The sequence below is a fragment of the Saccoglossus kowalevskii genome, chromosome 12, assembly GCF_978046115.1.
Source record: "Saccoglossus kowalevskii chromosome 12, keSacKowa6.1, whole genome shotgun sequence".
NCBI classification, from domain to species: Eukaryota; Metazoa; Hemichordata; class Enteropneusta; family Harrimaniidae; genus Saccoglossus; species Saccoglossus kowalevskii.
In genome coordinates this window covers 326,644-347,195 of record NC_140652.1, presented here as the reverse complement: position 1 = coordinate 347,195, position 20,552 = coordinate 326,644, and the positions used below count along the sequence as shown (strand labels likewise).

The following is a 20,552-nucleotide window of genomic DNA, read 5'->3' as shown; positions in this document are numbered from 1 at the left end:
AAAGCCTTTACCGTAATGTCGATCACCAACACTAGATTTCCTAGATAATCTCAGTCATAACAACTGCAATCTGTTTCTCTGTTGCACGTAGCTGAAAAATTTCTGCACCCATTGGTAGCGGAAACAAGAGAGAATGATCAGGCCTCAGTCGCATGAGCACCCTGAGGGTGACCCCTCAGGAGAGGCTTTTTTTCTATAGGGAATGCTACCCTAGGGTGTTTTTTGTGGACCCGAGTATATTCCCTAATAGTTCCTGTTCGGGGCTGGAATCTGTAATTAAGCCTAACGAGTAATAAATGAAATTTATCATTTCCAGGGACTTTCTGGTAGGTGATGTAGTAAACATTCCCAATCTAAGTTAGACAGATATATAACTGTATACAATAGTGGTAGTACAAACTGAATATATGCAGTATACAAATTTATTACTTAATGCATGAATACAGCTACAAGTGTGTGCACACATACAGAATTTGTAGTCATAGTACACATAACATTTGCATATTCAAATTGAGGCAGGGAGACCATTATAAACAATATCTGAATAATTTATGAAGTCATGATTTAACTCAATGGTCAGCAAGACTACTGTATCATCCGTTGTGTAAGCTCTGACTTTGAGACTTGGAAATATAACATTAACAGTATATAGAGCATTCTGATTAATTGAGAATCACTTAAAGTCCTGCAATGGAGCAATCTGATTGGTTGAGAATCACTTAAAGTCCTGCAATGGAGCAATCTGATTGGTTGAGAATCACTATACAGGTTTTGAGTATTAACATAAATGAACTAGATAGCATACTGCAGCTGTCATTTTATGGATAAATGTGTGATTGTTGTATACATTACAGAAATACAAAGAGAATAAATTTTAATTGAATATGTCTATCTCCCTTATATGACACACATATATTACAAGTCATCCAATCCACGATTGATAAACTTTGATAATAGAGATTAACACAACACCTGCTGAAAGCTTTCATGAACATATTAAAATTGATGGTGGAAAAAGGGCGTCGACTGGCAATGTTTTAAATGCTTCAGACACTAAGCTTATAAATTGCTTAATGTATTTTTAATGTTGTTGATAGTTGTATTTAGTAAGGGACGATGTCAAAAGATCGATGTCGGATAAAAAACTTAATTCCTTTAGTTTTTTTCAAACCCCCCCCCCACCGAAACTTAATTGATAAATATTGGTCATGGCGTCAGACTACGTTCACCATTAAATACAAATTGATAATCAGACAGAGGTATTGCATAGCAGTTAGCTGTCGGGTGGGTGTAAAAAGACTTTTACAAATGCACCTCATTTGACGCACATATTTACACTCGGACCAAACCATTTTCTCGTCTTGGATTTTTGTTTTTTTCATTTTCTGTTATTTCTGTCCATGATTGGATAGAAAAAAAACGAACTACAAATACTCCACGATTTTTTGACTTCATTAACAAATAAAATCGTTTTTGTAGGATGGAAACTTTTTGAGGTCAAAACCCCCCACCCCCAAACTAAAGCAAATAAGTTTTTTATCCGACATCGATCTTTTGACGTCGTTCCTAAGCATACTGCTGTATCACTTTGATATGGTGTTGTGTCAGTACTATAAATCATACATAATTCACTTGTGAACACATTAAATACAACTATGCAGTGTATCCATGTATACCACCACCTGTTAATATTCTGATCACCACCATTCTGATCACATGTAACATTACAGTGAAATAAGCAAAGATCGAAGCAAATGATATTATCTTTCTGTTACTGGTGTGCAGGAAGTACTTTGCCAGAACACTCTCCAAATCCAATACAGTAACCATCACCTTGACAGTGGCCTGAAACATAGAGTAAGAAGCATGTTAATATTAAAGGAACATATGCCAATGTTGGAACACATGCCAATGTCTAAACATATGCCAATGTTTGAACATATGCCAATGTTGAAACATATGCCAATGTTTGAACATATGCCAATGTTGAAACATATGCCAATGTTGGAACACATGCCAATGTTTGAACACATGCCAATAGTTGAACATATGCCAATGTCTAAAAATATGCCAATGTTTGAACATATGCCAATGTTTGAACATATGCCAATGTTTGAACATATGCCAATGTTTGAACATATGCCAATGTTTGAACATATGCCAATGTTTGAACATATGCCAATGTTGAACAGGTCAGTTCATTTTCTGCTATTGTTACATCAGATTAATTTCCAAATTTACACTTAACAAGAATGTCCAGAATTTAACAGAAGCCAGCCTTGAAAAGTATATATGTCATGCTCACATGAAACTAGTAAAAGAGTTTAGTTCCATATTAAATTCACTGGTGAAGAGGTTAACTGGGAATTGATACACAAACGTTTAAGATGGCAAATCAAGAACCATTCAATGACAAACATCTGCAAAAGCCCATTTGATGTATTTGTCAAAGGAGTCTGATTCCATACAGCCCTCTCAAAGTATCTTTTTTTCCACACCAGCCCAAAGCAAATTGTGGAGGAGCATACCTGATAAATAAAAGGTGTCACCATCTTGAAGAAATTTTCGTATTTGTCCATCACCAATATCTATTGGTTTAGTTCCCTTCCAACACAGTTCTAAGAGTGAGCCATAAGAATCTTCAGTCTAAAATACAAACACAGGGAATGATGAGATCCATTAAAAGACACTTAACCAGAATGAATCACTTCATAATCTACTATCTATGTAAACTACTCACCCCACCACTGGTGGTACCAGATCCCAGTAAAATGAATTACTTCATAATCAACTATCTATGTAAACTACTCACCCCACCACTGGTGGTACCAGATCCCAGTAAAATAAATTACTTCATAATCTACTATCTATGTAAACTACTCACCTCACCACTGGTGGTACCAGATCCTAGTAAAATGAATCACTTCATAATCTACTATCTATGTAAACTACTCACCCCACCACTGGTGGTACCAGATCCTAGTAAAATGAATTACTTCATAATCTACTATCTGTGTAAACTACTCGCCTCACCACTGGAGGTACCAGATCCTAGTAAAATGAATTACTTCATAATCAACTATCTATGTAAACTACTCACCTCACCACTGGTGGTACCAGATCCCAGTAAAATGAATTACTTCATAATCTACTATCTATGTAAACTACTCACCTCACCACTGGTGGTACCAGATCCTAGTAAAATGAATTACTTCATAATCAACTATCTATGTAAACTACTCACCTCACCACTGGTTGTACCAGATCCTAGTACAAACATGAAATGTCACAGTCCCCGTTATTTGATTATAAAATACAGGTAGTACAAGAAACATCTGCAAACAGGTGAATAAATATGTACTCTTTGTGGGTACAACTCATCATCAAGTGATTTCCCATAATCTAGTTTTGTACTGACAACTAAAAACTTCCACTGACCCATGTTCAGAATCTCAGAGTACACAAGTGCAACAAAACTATTTGTCATACATGTATACTTGCTCAAGAAACTGCATTCATAAATCTGAGTGAACCTTGATGTACATGACTTCTTTGTTAATCAGGTCTTAGTATATTACCAGGACCTGGGTTTGTTTCAACATCACCACTTGGCATCAGATTCATTCTCATGTTGTCAAATACAATTTGTTAACACAGTAAGGTTTATTATTTAAAATGTATTCATTGTACATAGAACAACATCTGTTAATTTAAACAATTGTAAAAGCTATGTTTTCAGAGCAAGTACATGTAATAATTAAGAAAACCAGTAGTGATAAAGGTTGGTCTGCTCATAACCTTCAATGGAGAAGTAACAGTCGAAGTCTTTTTAGTGCAGTGATATTATTGCATTACAATCATTATTAATGGGTATAAAATACTGTAAACCATTCAATTTTCACTTCTAGATATATTCAGGATTTTATGAAATTTGTGTACAACATTTCAATAAAGTCCCTGACACTCCATGTTGTAGGAACCCAGAAAAAATTGCCTTGCGAAATTGAAGCAGTTCACAGCACCACTGTCAGAAAAAAAAAAAAAAAAAAAGTTTAAAATGAGTATTGTCCAAGATATACACATGTGGGTTCATAAGACATATGAACCAATCTGAGTGGTTCTAGAGATTAGTATCACAAGATTTTACTCTCCGTGACTTAATATCAGCCCTATGTATAATGCTGTGTTGATCAGGCAAACTAATTGACAATGGCCCTACAGGTATCGCTATGCAATCACAGTAGTTTTGTATTCTTCTTGCATTTCGACCATGGAAAAATATTTGTTTTTGAGAGTGGCCGAGTTATTAGAAGAAAAACAGAAACTATTTTTTTTAGTATAAATTCTAGTAACTGAAATGCAGGATTGAAAAAGAACAAGACAATACGCAAGATTGATAAACCTTCAGCGAGCACTCCTGAAATTTCAGATCATTGGTACCATGTTTTTGGATACATTCAATAACCTGATACATAAAACCACATTTTTTATTGCTCAATCACTTGACCCTGTATGGCACAAGATCGCAAGCTTCTGTCATAAAATTGGGTTATTTATTTGATGCAACGAAACATGCATTCACAGCAGACGGAAATTCGTTTGACATGTTCCTGGATTTTTGTATTCAGTTTTCCATTTCAACCACCATCATCACTTAGTAAGCTGAGATCGCGCATTGGGATTCTGACTGTGCATAAATGCGCAGTGTAGTGCCACCAGAAGACCGATTGTTTGAGAATATTTTGATCCATTACGCGATTTCAAATATTATATTAATTCACAGACAACAAAATAAAGATTTTCAATAACACACAAGTTTTTCCACAAATGATGATTGTATGGCAATTACATGCCTTTGCCAGTTTTACTTTGGAAGAAGTTGGAAACAGATAACAGAAAGGGGCTACATGGCTACATCTTTTTTTTTTGAATTTTAATCAAGCATGATTTTTAATTTTTTTTTTACAAAAGTCTATTTCAGAAACAAAAAATATAAATGTGTACGTAGGCATTTTAACAATTGCACAATTAATATCGGATGAAAACGTCATTACCGATATAAATCATTCTGTTCAAACAATTTAAAATAAGATCACATTTAATTTAGTCAGTTTTCATAATGAAATACATAATAACATGTATTTATAAATTTGAATAAGGTTCAATGGCCTTTTCATTTAGTGCCAGTTTATAAACCATAAAACCTCTGGTTTAGGTGTCACACTCAGAGAAGAGTGAAAGGCCTTTGGTTTATAGGCACCGCGAAATGTTGGAATTGAATCCCCCCCCCCCCTCAAAAAAATCACATAATGTAATATGCATTATTTTTTTTATAATTTTGTTGATAACGAAAAGTAAAGTATGTTCTAAAAGAAGTTTCGAATAAATACAAACACGAATACATTGCTTAGTGTTTAGTACCGGTAGCAAATGATCACGGTAGCACAATCTGGTCATTCTGTGTTTCGCAAGTGAATAACTTACTTGTTTTCGAAGTATTGCAATTGTTGATTATTATTCAGTAATGATTATAATAACGCACAAAAAATTAATTCGTTGAATTTTTATGAATTTGAAGTAATATTCAACTTAGTTTCATCGTAAACGAATGATTTCGGTCGAATGTAAATGCTCCATACGATTCAATATCCGCCATGTTTCCATTTACACGTGGCTCATTTAAATATGTTAATGACGGTTCAGTGACCTCGTGGTGAACGCAACGCGGTACTGTAGAGATTCACCGATGTTGTAGCAAGATCTTTATGCTATTTTGACAGGGAAAACGTCATGATTTTTTTTTTAATCCAAAAATTAGTTGTTTAAAATACTCATTCAGGCTATTCACAATAAACATCATACTCTTGAATAGGTGTCGATGACTACGGTACAATATAAATTAGACTCTTTTAGGCGTCAGGAGTGAATGAAATATCCAAAATATTAAAAAGAAAACTGCCGAAAAAACGCCGGGCAATTTCATGGTCCGTTGCAGACTACTCGACCGACCGTCCATACACGTGTTGTCACTGTACATCCGCCATGTTGAATCGCAGGAGATCGGCAAAATCTTCATTTCAACTAACAGTTTAATGCTCACAACATAAAAAATACGAATATAATCATAGGCAACCTACTATTATATAATGAATAAATTGATCGATACAGGGACACCCCCCCCCCCCCAGTTGTGGATATTTCGGATATCGCAACACAAGCAAAAGACCGGATATCGATTTAGTTGAAAGCTATGTCCCCATGTACAATAATTTGACAGTTTACGAACTAGTTTTGTAGATTGGAGACAATTGTTTGCTTTTTTGGCTTTTCACAAGAATATAAAGCTGGCAATCATCATAATATTCACGTCCGTACGTCACGGAATGTACACCAATCGTACCCCAATATACATTCAATTTTGCTGAAACTGGAGAACTTACCTTTGCAAACACGTTTCTTATGCTGCCTTCTTGAAGTTCTTGAAATCAAATGAAGTTACTAGTTCTTCTAGTAACTAGTGAATGAGACCACTGAGCCGAACAGAATACATGTATAAACAGTACTATAATAAATTGCACGCAATGGAGAAATCACGTGCCGTAATAACAGCAGCGTTACTCACAGATCTAATCTACTGTAAAATGTTTTATTTCAGCTGGAATTATCATTCGCTGAAAAGACTTTTTCTGGGTGTTTTGTATTGAATTTACTTTCATTGATTTTTGACAAGTTGACTGTAAAATATAAGAAAAGGGTATATTCGCTGGATTTTATTTTAACTGAAACATTCCTTCAGCGAAAATAGCAAAAAAATGTTGCAAGCAAAAATAAAGTATTTTACAGTAATTAATTTATTCTGAGCATGCGCAGACGTTCTGTCAATGTTGCCGGGAGAGGTAATTTTTGATGAAAATCGTGAAAAAGACCCACTTGGGATTTTCAGATCTGGAAAAAACAATTACGTGCATACTCGGAAGACACTTATTCATCAACCTGCCAAGTTTCACTGATACCTGCTGTAGAATTTCTGAGAAAATGTTGGAGACGGAAAAAGGACAAAACCTGAATTATAAAGTCCCCTTTTCAGGCTGCGTCTGAACGGGGACTAATAAATTACTTCATAATCAACTATCTATGTAAACTACTCACCTCACCACTGGTGGTACCAGATCCTAGTAAAATAAATCACTTCATAATCTACTATCTATGTAAACTACTCACCCCACCACTGGTGGTACCAGATCCCAGTAAAATGAATTACTTCATAATCTACTATCTATGTAAACTACTCACCTCACCACTGGTTGTACCAGATCCTAGTACAATAAATTACTTCATAATCAACTATCTATGTAAACTACTCACCTCACCACTGGTGGTACCAGATCCCAGTAAAATGAATCATTTCATAATCTACTATCTATGTAAACTACTCACCCCACCACTGGTGGTACCAGATCGCAGTAAAATAAATTACTTCATAATCAACTATCTATGTAAACTACTCACCTCACCACTGGTGGTACCAGATCCTAGTAAAATGAATCACTTCATAATCTACTATCTATGTAAACTACTCACCCCACCACTGGTGATACCAGATCCTAGTAAAATGAATTACTTCATAATCAACTATCTATGTAAACTACTCACCTCACCACTGGTGGTACCAGATCCTAGTAAAATGAATCACTTCATAATCTACTATCTATGTAAATTACTCACTTCACCACTGGTGGTACCAGATCCCAGTAAAATGAATCACTTCATAATCAACTATCTATGTAAACTACTCACCTCACCACTGATGGTACCAGATCCCAGTAAAATGAATTACTTTATAATCTACTATCTGTAAACTACTCACCTCACCACTGGTGGTACCTGATCCTAGTAAAATGAATCACTTCATAATCAACTAATTTTCAGATCTGGAAAAAAGAATTACGTGCATACTCGGAAGACACTTATTCATCAACCTGCCAAGTTTCACTGATACCTGCTGTAGAATTTCTGAGAAAATGTTGGAGACGGAAAAAGGACAAAACCTGAATTATAAAGTCCCCTTTTCAGGCTGCGTCTGAACGGGGACTAATAAATTACTTCATAATCAACTATCTATGTAAACTACTCACCTCACCACTGGTGGTACCAGATCCTAGTAAAATAAATCACTTCATAATCTACTATCTATGTAAACTACTCACCCCACCACTGGTGGTACCAGATCCCAGTAAAATGAATTACTTCATAATCTACTATCTATGTAAACTACTCACCTCACCACTGGTTGTACCAGATCCTAGTACAATAAATTACTTCATAATCAACTATCTATGTAAACTACTCACCTCACCACTGGTGGTACCAGATCCCAGTAAAATGAATCATTTCATAATCTACTATCTATGTAAACTACTCACCTCACCACTGGTTGTACCAGATCCTAGTACAATAAATTACTTCATAATCAACTATCTATGTAAACTACTCACCCCACAACTGGTGGTACCAGATCGCAGTAAAATAAATTACTTCATAATCAACTATCTATGTAAACTACTCACCTCACCACTGGTGGTACCAGATCCTAGTAAAATGAATCACTTCATAATCTACTATCTATGTAAACTACTCACCCCACCACTGGTGATACCAGATCCTAGTAAAATGAATTACTTCATAATCAACTATCTATGTAAACTACTCACCTCACCACTGGTGGTACCAGATCCTAGTAAAATGAATCACTTCATAATCTACTATCTATGTAAATTACTCACTTCACCACTGGTGGTACCAGATCCCAGTAAAATGAATCACTTCATAATCAACTATCTATGTAAACTACTCACCTCACCACTGATGGTACCAGATCCTAGTAAAATGAATTACTTCATAATCTACTATCTATGTAAATTACTCACCCCACCACTGGTGGTACCAGATCCTAGTAAAATGAATCACTTCATAATCTACTATCTATGTAAACTACTCACCTCACCACTGGTTGTACCAGATCCCAGTAAAATGAATCACTTCATAATCAACTATCTATGTAAACTACTCACCCCACCACTGGTGGTACCAGATCCTAGTAAAATAAATTACTTCATAATCTACTATCTATGTAAACTACTCACCTCACCACTGATGGTACCAGATCCCAGTAAAACAAGTCATTGTCAATGACACGTCCCCGTTCCGTTCATATTTGAGTGACATATACATTCAAAGCAGATCATGACCGAAATGCACCTGCATATGTACAACACATTGTACTAAATCTGAACAAAATCCATGCATGCATGACTGAGATCCGGTTCTGGAATTGTGAAAATACGTGATTTTAATGCATTTTCGGCCTTAAAATGGCCATCATTCAGCTATTGCTAAGCGGATCATGAAACAAATGCACATATCTATTTGTGACATGATGCACCATGTGTGTGTGAAGTTTGAACTTGATCAATCCAGACATGTCTTGGATACGGATCCAGAACTGAATTCTTTAAGAAAATGGCCGCCAGTCGGCCATTTCGAACTTGATCCGAAAAAAAAAATGACGTGCATCAAGGTCCTATTATGTTTAATGTAAGTACCGAATTTGAACAAAATCCGTCCATGCATAACTGAGATCCGGGTTCGGAATGGTGAAAATGTGCGATTTCAATGCATTTTCGGCCTTAAAGTGGCCGCCATTTGGCTATCGTTAATGGGATCATGAAACAAATGCACATACATATTTGTGACATGATGTACCTTGTGTGTGTGAAGTTTGAACTTGATCAATCCAGACATGTCTCGGATACGGATCCAGAACTGAATTCTTTAAAACAAAATGGCCGCCAGTCGGCCATTTCGAACTTGATCTGAAAAAAAAAATGACGTGCATCAAGGTCCTATTATGTTTAATGTATGTACCAAATTTGAATGAAATCCGTCCATGCATAACTGAGATCTGGGTCCGGAATGGTGAAAATGTGCGATTTCAATGCATTTTCGGCCTTAAAGCGGCCGCCATTTGGCTATCGTTAATGGGATCATGAAACAAATGCACATACATATTTGTGACATGATGTACCTTGTGTGTGTGAAGTTTGAACTTGATCAATCCAGACATGTCTCGGATACGGATCCAGAACTGAATTCTTTAAAACAAAATGGCCGCCAGTCGGCCATTTCGAACTTGATCTGAAAAAAAAAATGACGTGCATCAAGGTCCTATTATGTTTAATGTATGTACCAAATTTGAATGAAATCCGTCCATGCATAACTGAGATCTGGGTCCGGAATGGTGAAAATGCGCGATTTCAATGCATTTTCGGCCTTAAAACGGCCGCCATTTGGCTATCGTTAATGGGATCATGAAACAAATGCACATACATATTTGTGACATGATGTACCTTGTGTGTGTGAAGTTTGAACTTGATCAATCCAGACATGTCTCGGATACGGATCCAGAACTGAATTCTTTAAAACAAAATGGCCGCCAGTCGGCCATTTCGAACTTGATCTGAAAAAAAAAATGACGTGCATCAAGGTCCTATTATGTTTAATGTATGTACCAAATTTGAATGAAATCCGTCCATGCATAACTGAGATCTGGGTCCGGAATGGTGAAAATGTGCGATTTCAATGCATTTTCGGCCTTAAAGCGGCCGCCATTTGGCTATCGTTAATGGGATCATGAAACAAATGCACATACATATTAGGGACATGATGTACCTTGTGTGTGTGAAGTTTGAACTTGATCAATCCAGACATGTCTCTGATACGGATCCAGAACTGAATTCTTTAAAACAAAATGGCCGCCAGTCGGCCATTTCGAACTTGATCCGAAAAAAAAAATGACGTGCATCAAGGTCCTATTATGTTTAATGTATGTACCAAATCTATGTAAATTACTCACCCCACCACTGGTGGTACCAGATCCTAGTAAAATGAATTACTTCATAATCTACTATCTATGTAAACTACTCACCTCACCACTGGTGGTACCAGATTCTAGTAAAATGAATCACTTCATAATCTACTATCTGTAAACTACTAATCTCACCACTGGTGGTACCAGATCCTAGTAAAATGAATTACTTCATAATCTACTATCTATGTAAATTACTCACCTCACCACTGATGGTACCAGATCCCAGTAAAATGAATTACTTCATAATCAACTATCTATGTAAACTACTCACCTCACCACTGATGGTACCAGATCCTAGTAAAATGAATTACTTCATAATCTACTATCTATGTAAATTACTCACCCCACCACTGGTGGTACCAGATCCTAGTAAAATGAATCACTTCATAATCTACTATCTATGTAAACTACTCACCCCACCACTGGTGGTACCAGATCCCAGTAAAATGAATCACTTCAGAATCTACTATCTATGTAAACTACTCACCTCACCACTGATGGTACCAGATCCCAGTAAGTCACCAGGATTTACATTACAACCATTAACAGTGTGATGTGCCAATTGCTGTTTCATTGTCCAATACATGTACTGTAAATAAATATACATCATATATAGGATTTAACATATGTATGTATCTCATGTGATAAAGTAAAAGATGTGTAAAACAAACACATGAATGTCTTAGTCTACATGTTGAAAAAGTATTTAAACAAGTCAGTGAAAATCACACAGTCCCTTTTGATATTTTTGAAAGTGATCTCTTATTAGCTAAACACCAGACGTTCAAAAAGAAAAAGGTGGATTATGTAAGTGCAGATAGTATGATAGTAGAAATATTCAGTTTTTGCAGGTGTCATGATGGCTGATACACCATGTACAAGTGATTAATGTCTTTATCTACCTATTATGATTGACAGACATGATACAAACTGGAGCTAGCTAGGAAGAGCATTCATTAGAATAAAATGGCTGCCAGTCAGTCATTTTTGAAGACCCATTTATATTAAATAGACGTACCCAGATAGAAAGAAATATGTCCATGCATGACAGAGATTCCATTCCAGCATGGTAGAAATAATTGACTTTGATGATTTAATAGAGCTAACTAAACAGTTTTTTTGGTAACCATAGTTGTCAAATATTGTATCATTCGATCATGAATTGATGGTAGACAAGTTGCAATGGTACCTGTAACTTCTATTATAAATACTGCCTTCTATTTCTGTATTTGTATTGTTTTAAAAAGTTAAAAAAAAAAAAAATGATTTTTTTTTTTATTTATTTATTTATTTATTTTTTAGTGAACGAAGAACACAAACTGAATGAAACTTTTGATGGCTTAAAATGGTGACTGACTCGGGTGACTGACCCTGACCCTGACTCAGTACAGTGCTTTGAAGTTATGTTGACAATTTCACAAACACAATATGATGCATATTCAGTCAAATGGCACTTTAAGTATATAGACTATGCATGGCAACAAGGATTAATACAAATACACAAAAGTAACAAAAATAATCAAAGAAAGCTTAGAAAGAACTCCCATGTGCTGAGAGTATTGGAGACACATTAAATATAATTCGAAATTACTTAGCTGAAAACTAATTATGCAAATCAGAAAATTAATATGACCAGATTTGAGTGTAAAACTAATGAGGTCTGCGCAATGTAACAGAAAATCTATGTCTCCAAGTTTAATTGAAATGTGATTAGAACCAACAAATTATGAATTATTATGCTTATTAGGGAATTAATATGAACAGATTTTTACCCCAAACTAATTAGGTTTGTACATTGTCCTAGAGCATCTTTGTACTAAGTTTCATTGAAATGGAATAATTAGCACCGTGAAAACTCCAAAATTTCGACCCCTCTAAAAATTTGACCGCCTATTTATTTGCCTGGTTTCGGTGTTTTATTTACCTCCAAATTTTCGACTCCACTAAAAATTGCCGACTCATTCTTATTCGAAAATTGCGACCAGTTTTAGTTTTCCCCCAAACGAAAAAAAAAAACGATGTGAGCGTTCAAACGGGACCTTCCTCAAAGGCATGAATCCGGGTTTCTGATTGACTGAGAGATTTTTATTTTATTGGTTATGAAAATATATTCTAAATAAACGAAGTTTCAAATAAAAACGAACACAAAAATCTCGGCATGCTGCGTTTCTGAATTGTTGATTATTACTGTACTCAGTAGTGATTATAATAATGTACACAAAATAAATTTGTTGAATGGTTATGAAATACAAATAAAAGTCAACTTAGTTTCATCGTAAGCGAATGATTCCGGTCTCGTATAAACGTTTGATGCTGTAGGATATCCGCCATGTTCTCTTAGGTCAAATCGCTAATTAACCAATCAAAAAGCTGGATGATGCGAAAACGGCATGATTTTTTTTAAATAAAAAAATTAGTTGTTTTTAAAAAATAAACTGGTCATCTGAAGAATAATTTAACATTGTTCACAGTGATAACAGCTCATTCTCGAAAGGAAGCTTACCCGCTCACGCTAGTCACGATAAAAATCATACACGTGTACTCTTGAATAGACAGACGTCAATGACTACGGTAAAACTTAGACTCTATTTTAGCCGGCAGGATTGATTGAAATGTCCGAAAAATGACGCCAAAATACACCTTAAAAGTCCCATTTTATTTTCTTAAATCCCATTATATTTTTTAATCCAAGGGCGAATTTACGGCAGAATTTGGTCCCTCAAATCACCGGTACGGTGCTCAAATAAGGGACACGTGAGCTTTGATTCTAACCGGATACATTGCACTGGGTCGGGGAGATCGTTTGCTAAACTTCCATGTATCTTTTGTCCAATGGGTACCTGTACTTCGAACATTCGCAAGTTTTCCTAGGTAGTGCGAGACAGCTTTGTCTTTTGACCTATTAGTTTTGTGCTGACCTCTTCTCCGCGTCTTGATGTTTTGTTTTGCTTGTCATAATACTCACTGATTGATGACTTTGTTTAGATTTTGAGTTACAACTCGGCCACGACCTTTGCTTTTACCGTGAAACATGAGGAAGTTTACGTCAATTGACGGACATTGCATTTTTTAAAAACTAAGGGAAGAGTAGGAAATCAAACTAGCGGTTTACCGCGGTCATTACCGCGGTGGTGGTGGGTGCTCGCCGGTCGACCGCATTTTATGCAAATTTATGCATAGATTCCATGACCCCGGTTTACCGCGGTCGTGTGTGGTAGGCTCGCATGGCAATTTACACCCTATTGTTAAGACTATGAATGGACACAATAGACTGGGAAACTAAAGGTTACTTGCCGCCAAGTTCAAATAATAAAATCGAGTGGTACCAGAAGATTGGAAAAATCGTCTATATTAGTTCGCAGAAGAACACTATTTTATTTTCACGAGTCTTGGTATAACATCGCAAAGCAACCCAGAATAATGTAGACCCCACATAATGTAAAATATTATCACATTATTTTGAATTTACATCATGTATAGTCTCAGGATTTATTTTAAAAGATTAATGTTTCGCGTATACCAATATAATCGGGCGAAGTATAAATTCCGAGTGTAAAACACTCGATGAGAGGCCACAGTTCACGTTACCTCGAGACCATGCACTAAGTAGGAAAAGCAAGCCGAAGTCGAAGAGGGAGTGTCACACACTTGGTGCTACAATATATACTACAACAACTGGGTGATCAGCGAAAAAAATAGCGCACTTCTTGGCGAAACTGACTATAAATCTAATAAACCTTGGCCCAAGTTTAACCCCAAGTCACGCGCTGAACAAGTGGGTTGTTACCTTGGTGACCATTCGCGCTCCGCGCGTTGACCTTTTTATTATACACATCCCATTACGCAAATTTTTACTGGCTCTGCATTGCCTACGTAAAAATTGTTACCGTTCTGGTTGTGAATATTTCACCATTGCCGACGTGATAATGCGTTGCCTTCGTAATAATTACGCAAACTTATTTTCCATTGCTTACGTACTGGCTGTGAATATTTCAACTTTGCCGACTTGATAATGCGTTGCCTTTGCAATAATTACGCAAACTTATTTTTTATACCCCTGTCGACCCCTCGAGTCAGGCTGCTATCACCCTTTCTATTTCAGTAATTGACGGTCTGTCACCTCCAACTGATTGAGCGGGCAAATAAATACGCGATAATACCAGACTTAGTTTTTCTACTTTAAAACTGACGGCAAAACACAATACAATCGTCCGGAGCCATCGAACTACGCGACTTAGTCGAAATCACTACTTACTGCCTCAGAGACGGGGCCACTGAATAACTGTTGTTGATAATGATATTGTAAACAAACACGCACACACAAAACATTAAAGCCAGAAAAGTCAAGTCAAGAAACAACATTTCAAATAATAATTATGGTTTGACATCTATATCATTTTGAAATAAACTAAATTTCATGTAAATAAAATCCACGCGTTACAATTTACTGTAATTTCAAACTCGGGGCAGCGTACTTGGAACGCAGAGTATTCGATCGCTTACATTTCCAGTGAAAAAAACCAAAACAACGTCCGGTGCTTTTGAACTACGTGCGGTTGGCACAGCAACGGGCAATGACCTCAGCGATTCACACGCAATGAAATTCTAATCAAGCCAGCTAGCGTTATCGTACGGTATCATAAACTCAATAATTATTCATTCAAAATGCCTTTCACACTCACGAGTACCATGGAACACGAACATGTAACAGAAAAATAACGTCTTTTGTTTAAAAAAGATTCTGTCAACCAAGAATACATGCGCAAGGCAAGATTTGTGAAACGAAACAGAAAATAAATAATCATGTCATTGTCAGTGCAATGCAGACAGCCTGACCTGTTTTGATTAGTTTGCCCGTTTCTCGTTTGCTAGCCATTTTTTCTGGAGTGTGACACAAATGGTGAACATGATACTGCCAACTCAATCAAGAACCAGGATACGGCTTGGATACGCTGAAACTTTGTAAATCGTCCTCTTTTCAATTGTAAACTTTATTCCAGTGTTACGCTAAATACATGTACTAAATACTAAACAAGCGCACATATCGTATTCATTTACAGCATCGGATTTTAAAACAATGACTCGTGGAATCACAAAGAAACTGTTAAGTACGTATTTCACACATTACCGAGGACCGCGGTAGAGACCGGTACAGCGGTAGAGACCCCTAATTATAAGCAGTCCGCGGCTCTCCCCGGCGTTCTGCGGTACACCGCGGTAATGACCGCGGTGCACCGCCCGTTTGATTTCCTACTCTTCCCTAATGAAGCACACTGTCTATCATTCCCATTTTTTTTTGCTGATTTCTATTCTGAAAAATTCGACCGTCCGAAAATGCACCTTAATTTTGACTCTAAAAACACGTCACATTTCTAACACAAATTATTTAAAACCAGTCGAAATTTTGGAGTTTTTACGGTACTTTAGATATCAGTGTGAAAGATTAAAATTGGTTAATTATTCAAATTAGGTAATTAATATGTACAGATTTTAACCCACAATTATTCAGGTCTGTCTATTGTCCTACAGCATCCATGTACATTCATTGATATGTGATGTATAGTACCTGAGATATCAGTGTGAAAGTTGGTTAATTATGCAAATTAGGTGATTAATATGCACAAATATTTACCGGAAACTAATTGGGTCTGCATAATTCTAGATTCATTGAAATATGATGATTAGTACTTTAGATATCAGTAGAAAAGCTGAAAATTAATTATGCAAATTAGGTAATTAATATGCACAATTATTTACCCTAAAACTAATCAGGTCTCTGCATAGTCCTAAAGGATCTATGTACCAAGTTTCATTGAAATGCGATGATTAGTACTTGAGATACCCGTGGAAAAGCTGAAAATTAACTAATTATGCAAATTAGGTGATTAATATGCACAAATATTTATCGAAAACAATCAATCTCTGCATAGTCCTTGAGTATGTAAGTACCAAGTTTCATTGAAATGTAATGCTAACTACTTATATCAAATGCTGAAAATTAATTAATTATGCAAATTAGGTAATTAATATGTACTGATATTACCATAAAAACTATCAGGTCTGTGCAGTGTCGTATGACATCTATGTACCAAGTTTCATTGAAATGTGATGATTAGTACTTGAGATATCAGTGGAAAAACCGAAAATTGACTAATCATTATGCAAATTAGGTAATTAGTATCCACGGATTATTACCAAAAACTAATCAAAACCTAGCATTAGTTCAGAGCATCTATGTACCAAGTTTCATCAAAATCCAATGAGTGGTTGTTTAGATATCAGTGGAACAGTCATGGAACCACTAAAAAATAGCTAATTATCATGCAAATTAGGTAATTAATATGCACGGATTTTTACCAAAAATTAATCAAATCTGCGCATATGTTCAGAGCATCTATGTACCAAGTTTCATCAAAATCCAATGAGTGGTTCTTTAGATATCAGTGGAACAGTCATAGAACAGCTAAAAATTAGCTAATTATCATGCAAATTAGGTAATTAACGAGCATGGATTTTTACCAAAACCTAATCAAATCTGCGCATTGGCCCAGAGCATATATGCACCAAGTTTCATCAAAAACCGATGTATGGTTCTTGAGATAGCAGTGGAACAGTCGGACACACATACACACACACATACACACATACACATACACACATACAGACACACTAACTGCAAAGACTCCCATTTTGTGCTTCGCACATGGGAGTCAAAAACATTTAAACCTACTTTAAAATTTGAGTTTGAGATGACTTTGGGTTTGACCATTCCTTCAGCTGTAATACAACAAAATAAGTGTTTGTATTTAGATGAATTAACATTGATGTCATGTGTTTGGAACAACTAAGAACAAAATCTGTCAAGGCAGGTCTGAGAAATGGTTACATGAATATTCTTTTTTTTTACTAACCTTGTATAGCCATTGTTAGTTTGATATCAAAGTTATATGCATCATCATGTTTCAAATACGACAGTGGATCAGGATTCTACAATAGATATTGAACAGATTACATGTACAGTTATCCATGTGGATTGAAGACTTTATGTCTTTTGTTCTAGATCCAAACACATGCAATAACGAGTCCTGTATACCATTGTACTGATCAGTTTTAGTGACTGTGTATGATATGAAAATTATGGAATATATTAAATGAACAAAATCAGTCAAAGCATGTCCAATAAATGGTTAAGGACACTTGAAAATAGAACAAAAATAGTCGGCCATTTTGACTCAAAACAAACATGTTTTTGACTGTTGCCATGGTAGGACATCAACATGTAGCTAACGTTGGTTTATAACTAAAACCAGGCCCAAGTATACAAAGTTCGCAAAAAAGCATTAAGAATTCACTTCACTTAATTAATAGCATGTATTGTGCTGTTTTAATTATTATTTCTGATCGTTTTGTGGTTGTATTTTCTAGATTTTTAGATCGAATGTAGCATTAACAGTTCATTTAAAGTTCAAAATTGCATTGGGATTACATTGATACAGTGTAACAATGTCGGCGCCGATGATCTCTTGTCTTTGCGCAACTTAGCCAAAATAAAAAGCATGATCATTGGATTGAATATTTTATTTTAAACAATATTCTGACGTGATGCACTGCTACAAAATTTTCAACACTAGTACAGCATGGTTGTCTGAGTTTCCTTTCCTGATTGTTGAGTCTTCGCAATGTGTTTACGATTTGTATAATTATTGTTTTCCCTCAAAGCGAAGACAAGCTGAGGGACCATGAAGCTAAATAGCAGTTCTATGCATATACTGAGTGAAAGAAAATATTTCTAAGCCTAAAATAAAACCTAATATTACACCTTTTTGCATATGTTTGGTATGACAGTATGTTTGTAAATATCTAGAAAAATCTTGTCTTTGTTTGAAATATCAATCCCTGCTGGTTCCTCCAAACTGAGTTTAGGACGGGCGTCGGTCCCGAGATCCGGCGTTCAGCACAATCAGCCGAGACAGGACAAACATTGACCGTAATTCCTGGGGATCATGTCCTGTAATTTGTGGGCTGAAAACCCAAATAATTAAACAAGTATTATTATTATATATTTTTTATTTTACATCGCGAAACTACAACAGAGCTAGAGTTGTTCCGGTGAAACAGCTGCTTTGAGGCCGATGCAACTTGAACTATCCATTTCTTACCATGAAATCAAAAAAAAAAAATTTAAGAGCATCGCTGGTCTTATTTAATTCAAATTCATAAAGTTTTTCGACATTTGTTGGCAACTCCTGCGTTAAAAATGGTTGAAAATGTTGGTGTGGTTCTCTTGCAAAGTCCTATTGATAATACGGACAAATATGGTTCTGTGACACAGGTCGTACTCAGATCAGGTGACTTTCAACCAATCAATGATGTTGTAACAAAGCATATTTGATGCTAATTAAAGACCTTCCAATCTCCAGCTTCGATTCACATAGTTTTTGTGCTATGACAGGCTTCATTCAAAATTATTCACCGAAAAACATCAATTTATTTTGACAAAAGGGATGGGATTTTACCTCAGTTCAAAAACAAAAACCAAGCTGAGATGCATTAGCTTTGCAAGTTGTGAAATAAGGTAAACCAGAGTAGCATCGATAATTTTCAGTATCAAAGGACTTCCGTGTGAATCATGATTTTCAAATTGTTCTGAGTGAGCGGAAAAAAGGTGATCAAAATGCGGTCAGTTTCTGGTCACACAAGACCGCACATTCGGAAATTAGGCGATAAGCGGTCGATTAAAAAGCGGTAAAACGAAAGGTTGGGCGAAATGAGTACTGTATGGCAATGGTGGGCCAGAATATTTTCCACATTTTACCTACTAGCTATAGTGAAGGTGTGACCTGTCTGCCAAGTTTGAACAAAATCGGCCAAGCACAGACAGACACACACACAGACACACACAAGTGATTTTAAAGGCGACCCTTGACTACTTTACAAAATGAAATAATTATTTGTTTTAACTCCTTTTAACATGATCGGGAAAACTAATGTGTAGGGCAATCCTAGCGGAGCGGATCACCAATACATCATTGCAATGGTTCTTGCAGACAAAAATGTCATCAAAACAAAAAAACAAATCAATATGCATATGCCAATTGATGACATGTCAAAATATTTTTTTTTTGAGGACAAAATGGATGGTCAATCAGCAAGATGAAAAACAAATGAACGTGCATATGTAGAAAATGATGACTGTATCAATTTTGAAAAAAGAACAAAAGTTAAAGTAAGTTCACTCAAGGGTGTAGTAGACTTTCGTTGGGCAAAACAGAAAAAGCTTGATAAAAATAATAATAATGATTAATGACTAACAATTTTTACATGTTATTGTAGCCCTTGCAACACTCTATCCCAAAATTATGATAACACTAATGTCAACGTTAATTACGTCATGTGACTGTTAAATAAACAAAATTCATTGTTCTGCTATTTTTACTGTTACTAGAAAACGAAAACAAGTTTTTACGAGAAAAGGAAAACTACAATGTTCTCAAAAATAATGTTACATAGATAATTCCTGATTTGTTTAGTTCTTTTACAAGGTGGTGGAGAAGATTTCTGTAATAAATTAGAGTTTTCACAGGTCAATTAGTCTTGAAATATTAATGATAATTGAAAACGATTT

At 35.8% G+C, this 20,552-nt stretch overlaps 1 protein-coding gene across 3 annotated transcripts in view; it reads right to left on the bottom strand.

Moving 5' to 3' along the window:
- Positions 1–406: 406 nt before the first annotated feature.
- Positions 407–20,552, bottom strand: part of LOC102809162 (fumarylacetoacetase-like) — a 73,028-nt gene continuing 52,882 nt past the window's right edge. For all 3 annotated transcript variants that reach the window (XM_085506320.1, XM_085506322.1, XM_085506321.1), the window contains exons 9-13: positions 17,839–17,914; positions 17,658–17,704; positions 11,415–11,516; positions 2,529–2,646; positions 407–1,845 (exon numbers count right to left, since the gene is read on the bottom strand). In XM_085506320.1, the coding sequence (XP_085362446.1) occupies positions 1,772–1,845; positions 2,529–2,646; positions 11,415–11,516; positions 17,658–17,704; positions 17,839–17,914 (417 nt within the window). In that variant the 3' untranslated portion in view covers positions 407–1,771. The remainder of the gene's footprint in view (positions 1,846–2,528; positions 2,647–11,414; positions 11,517–17,657; positions 17,705–17,838; positions 17,915–20,552) is intronic.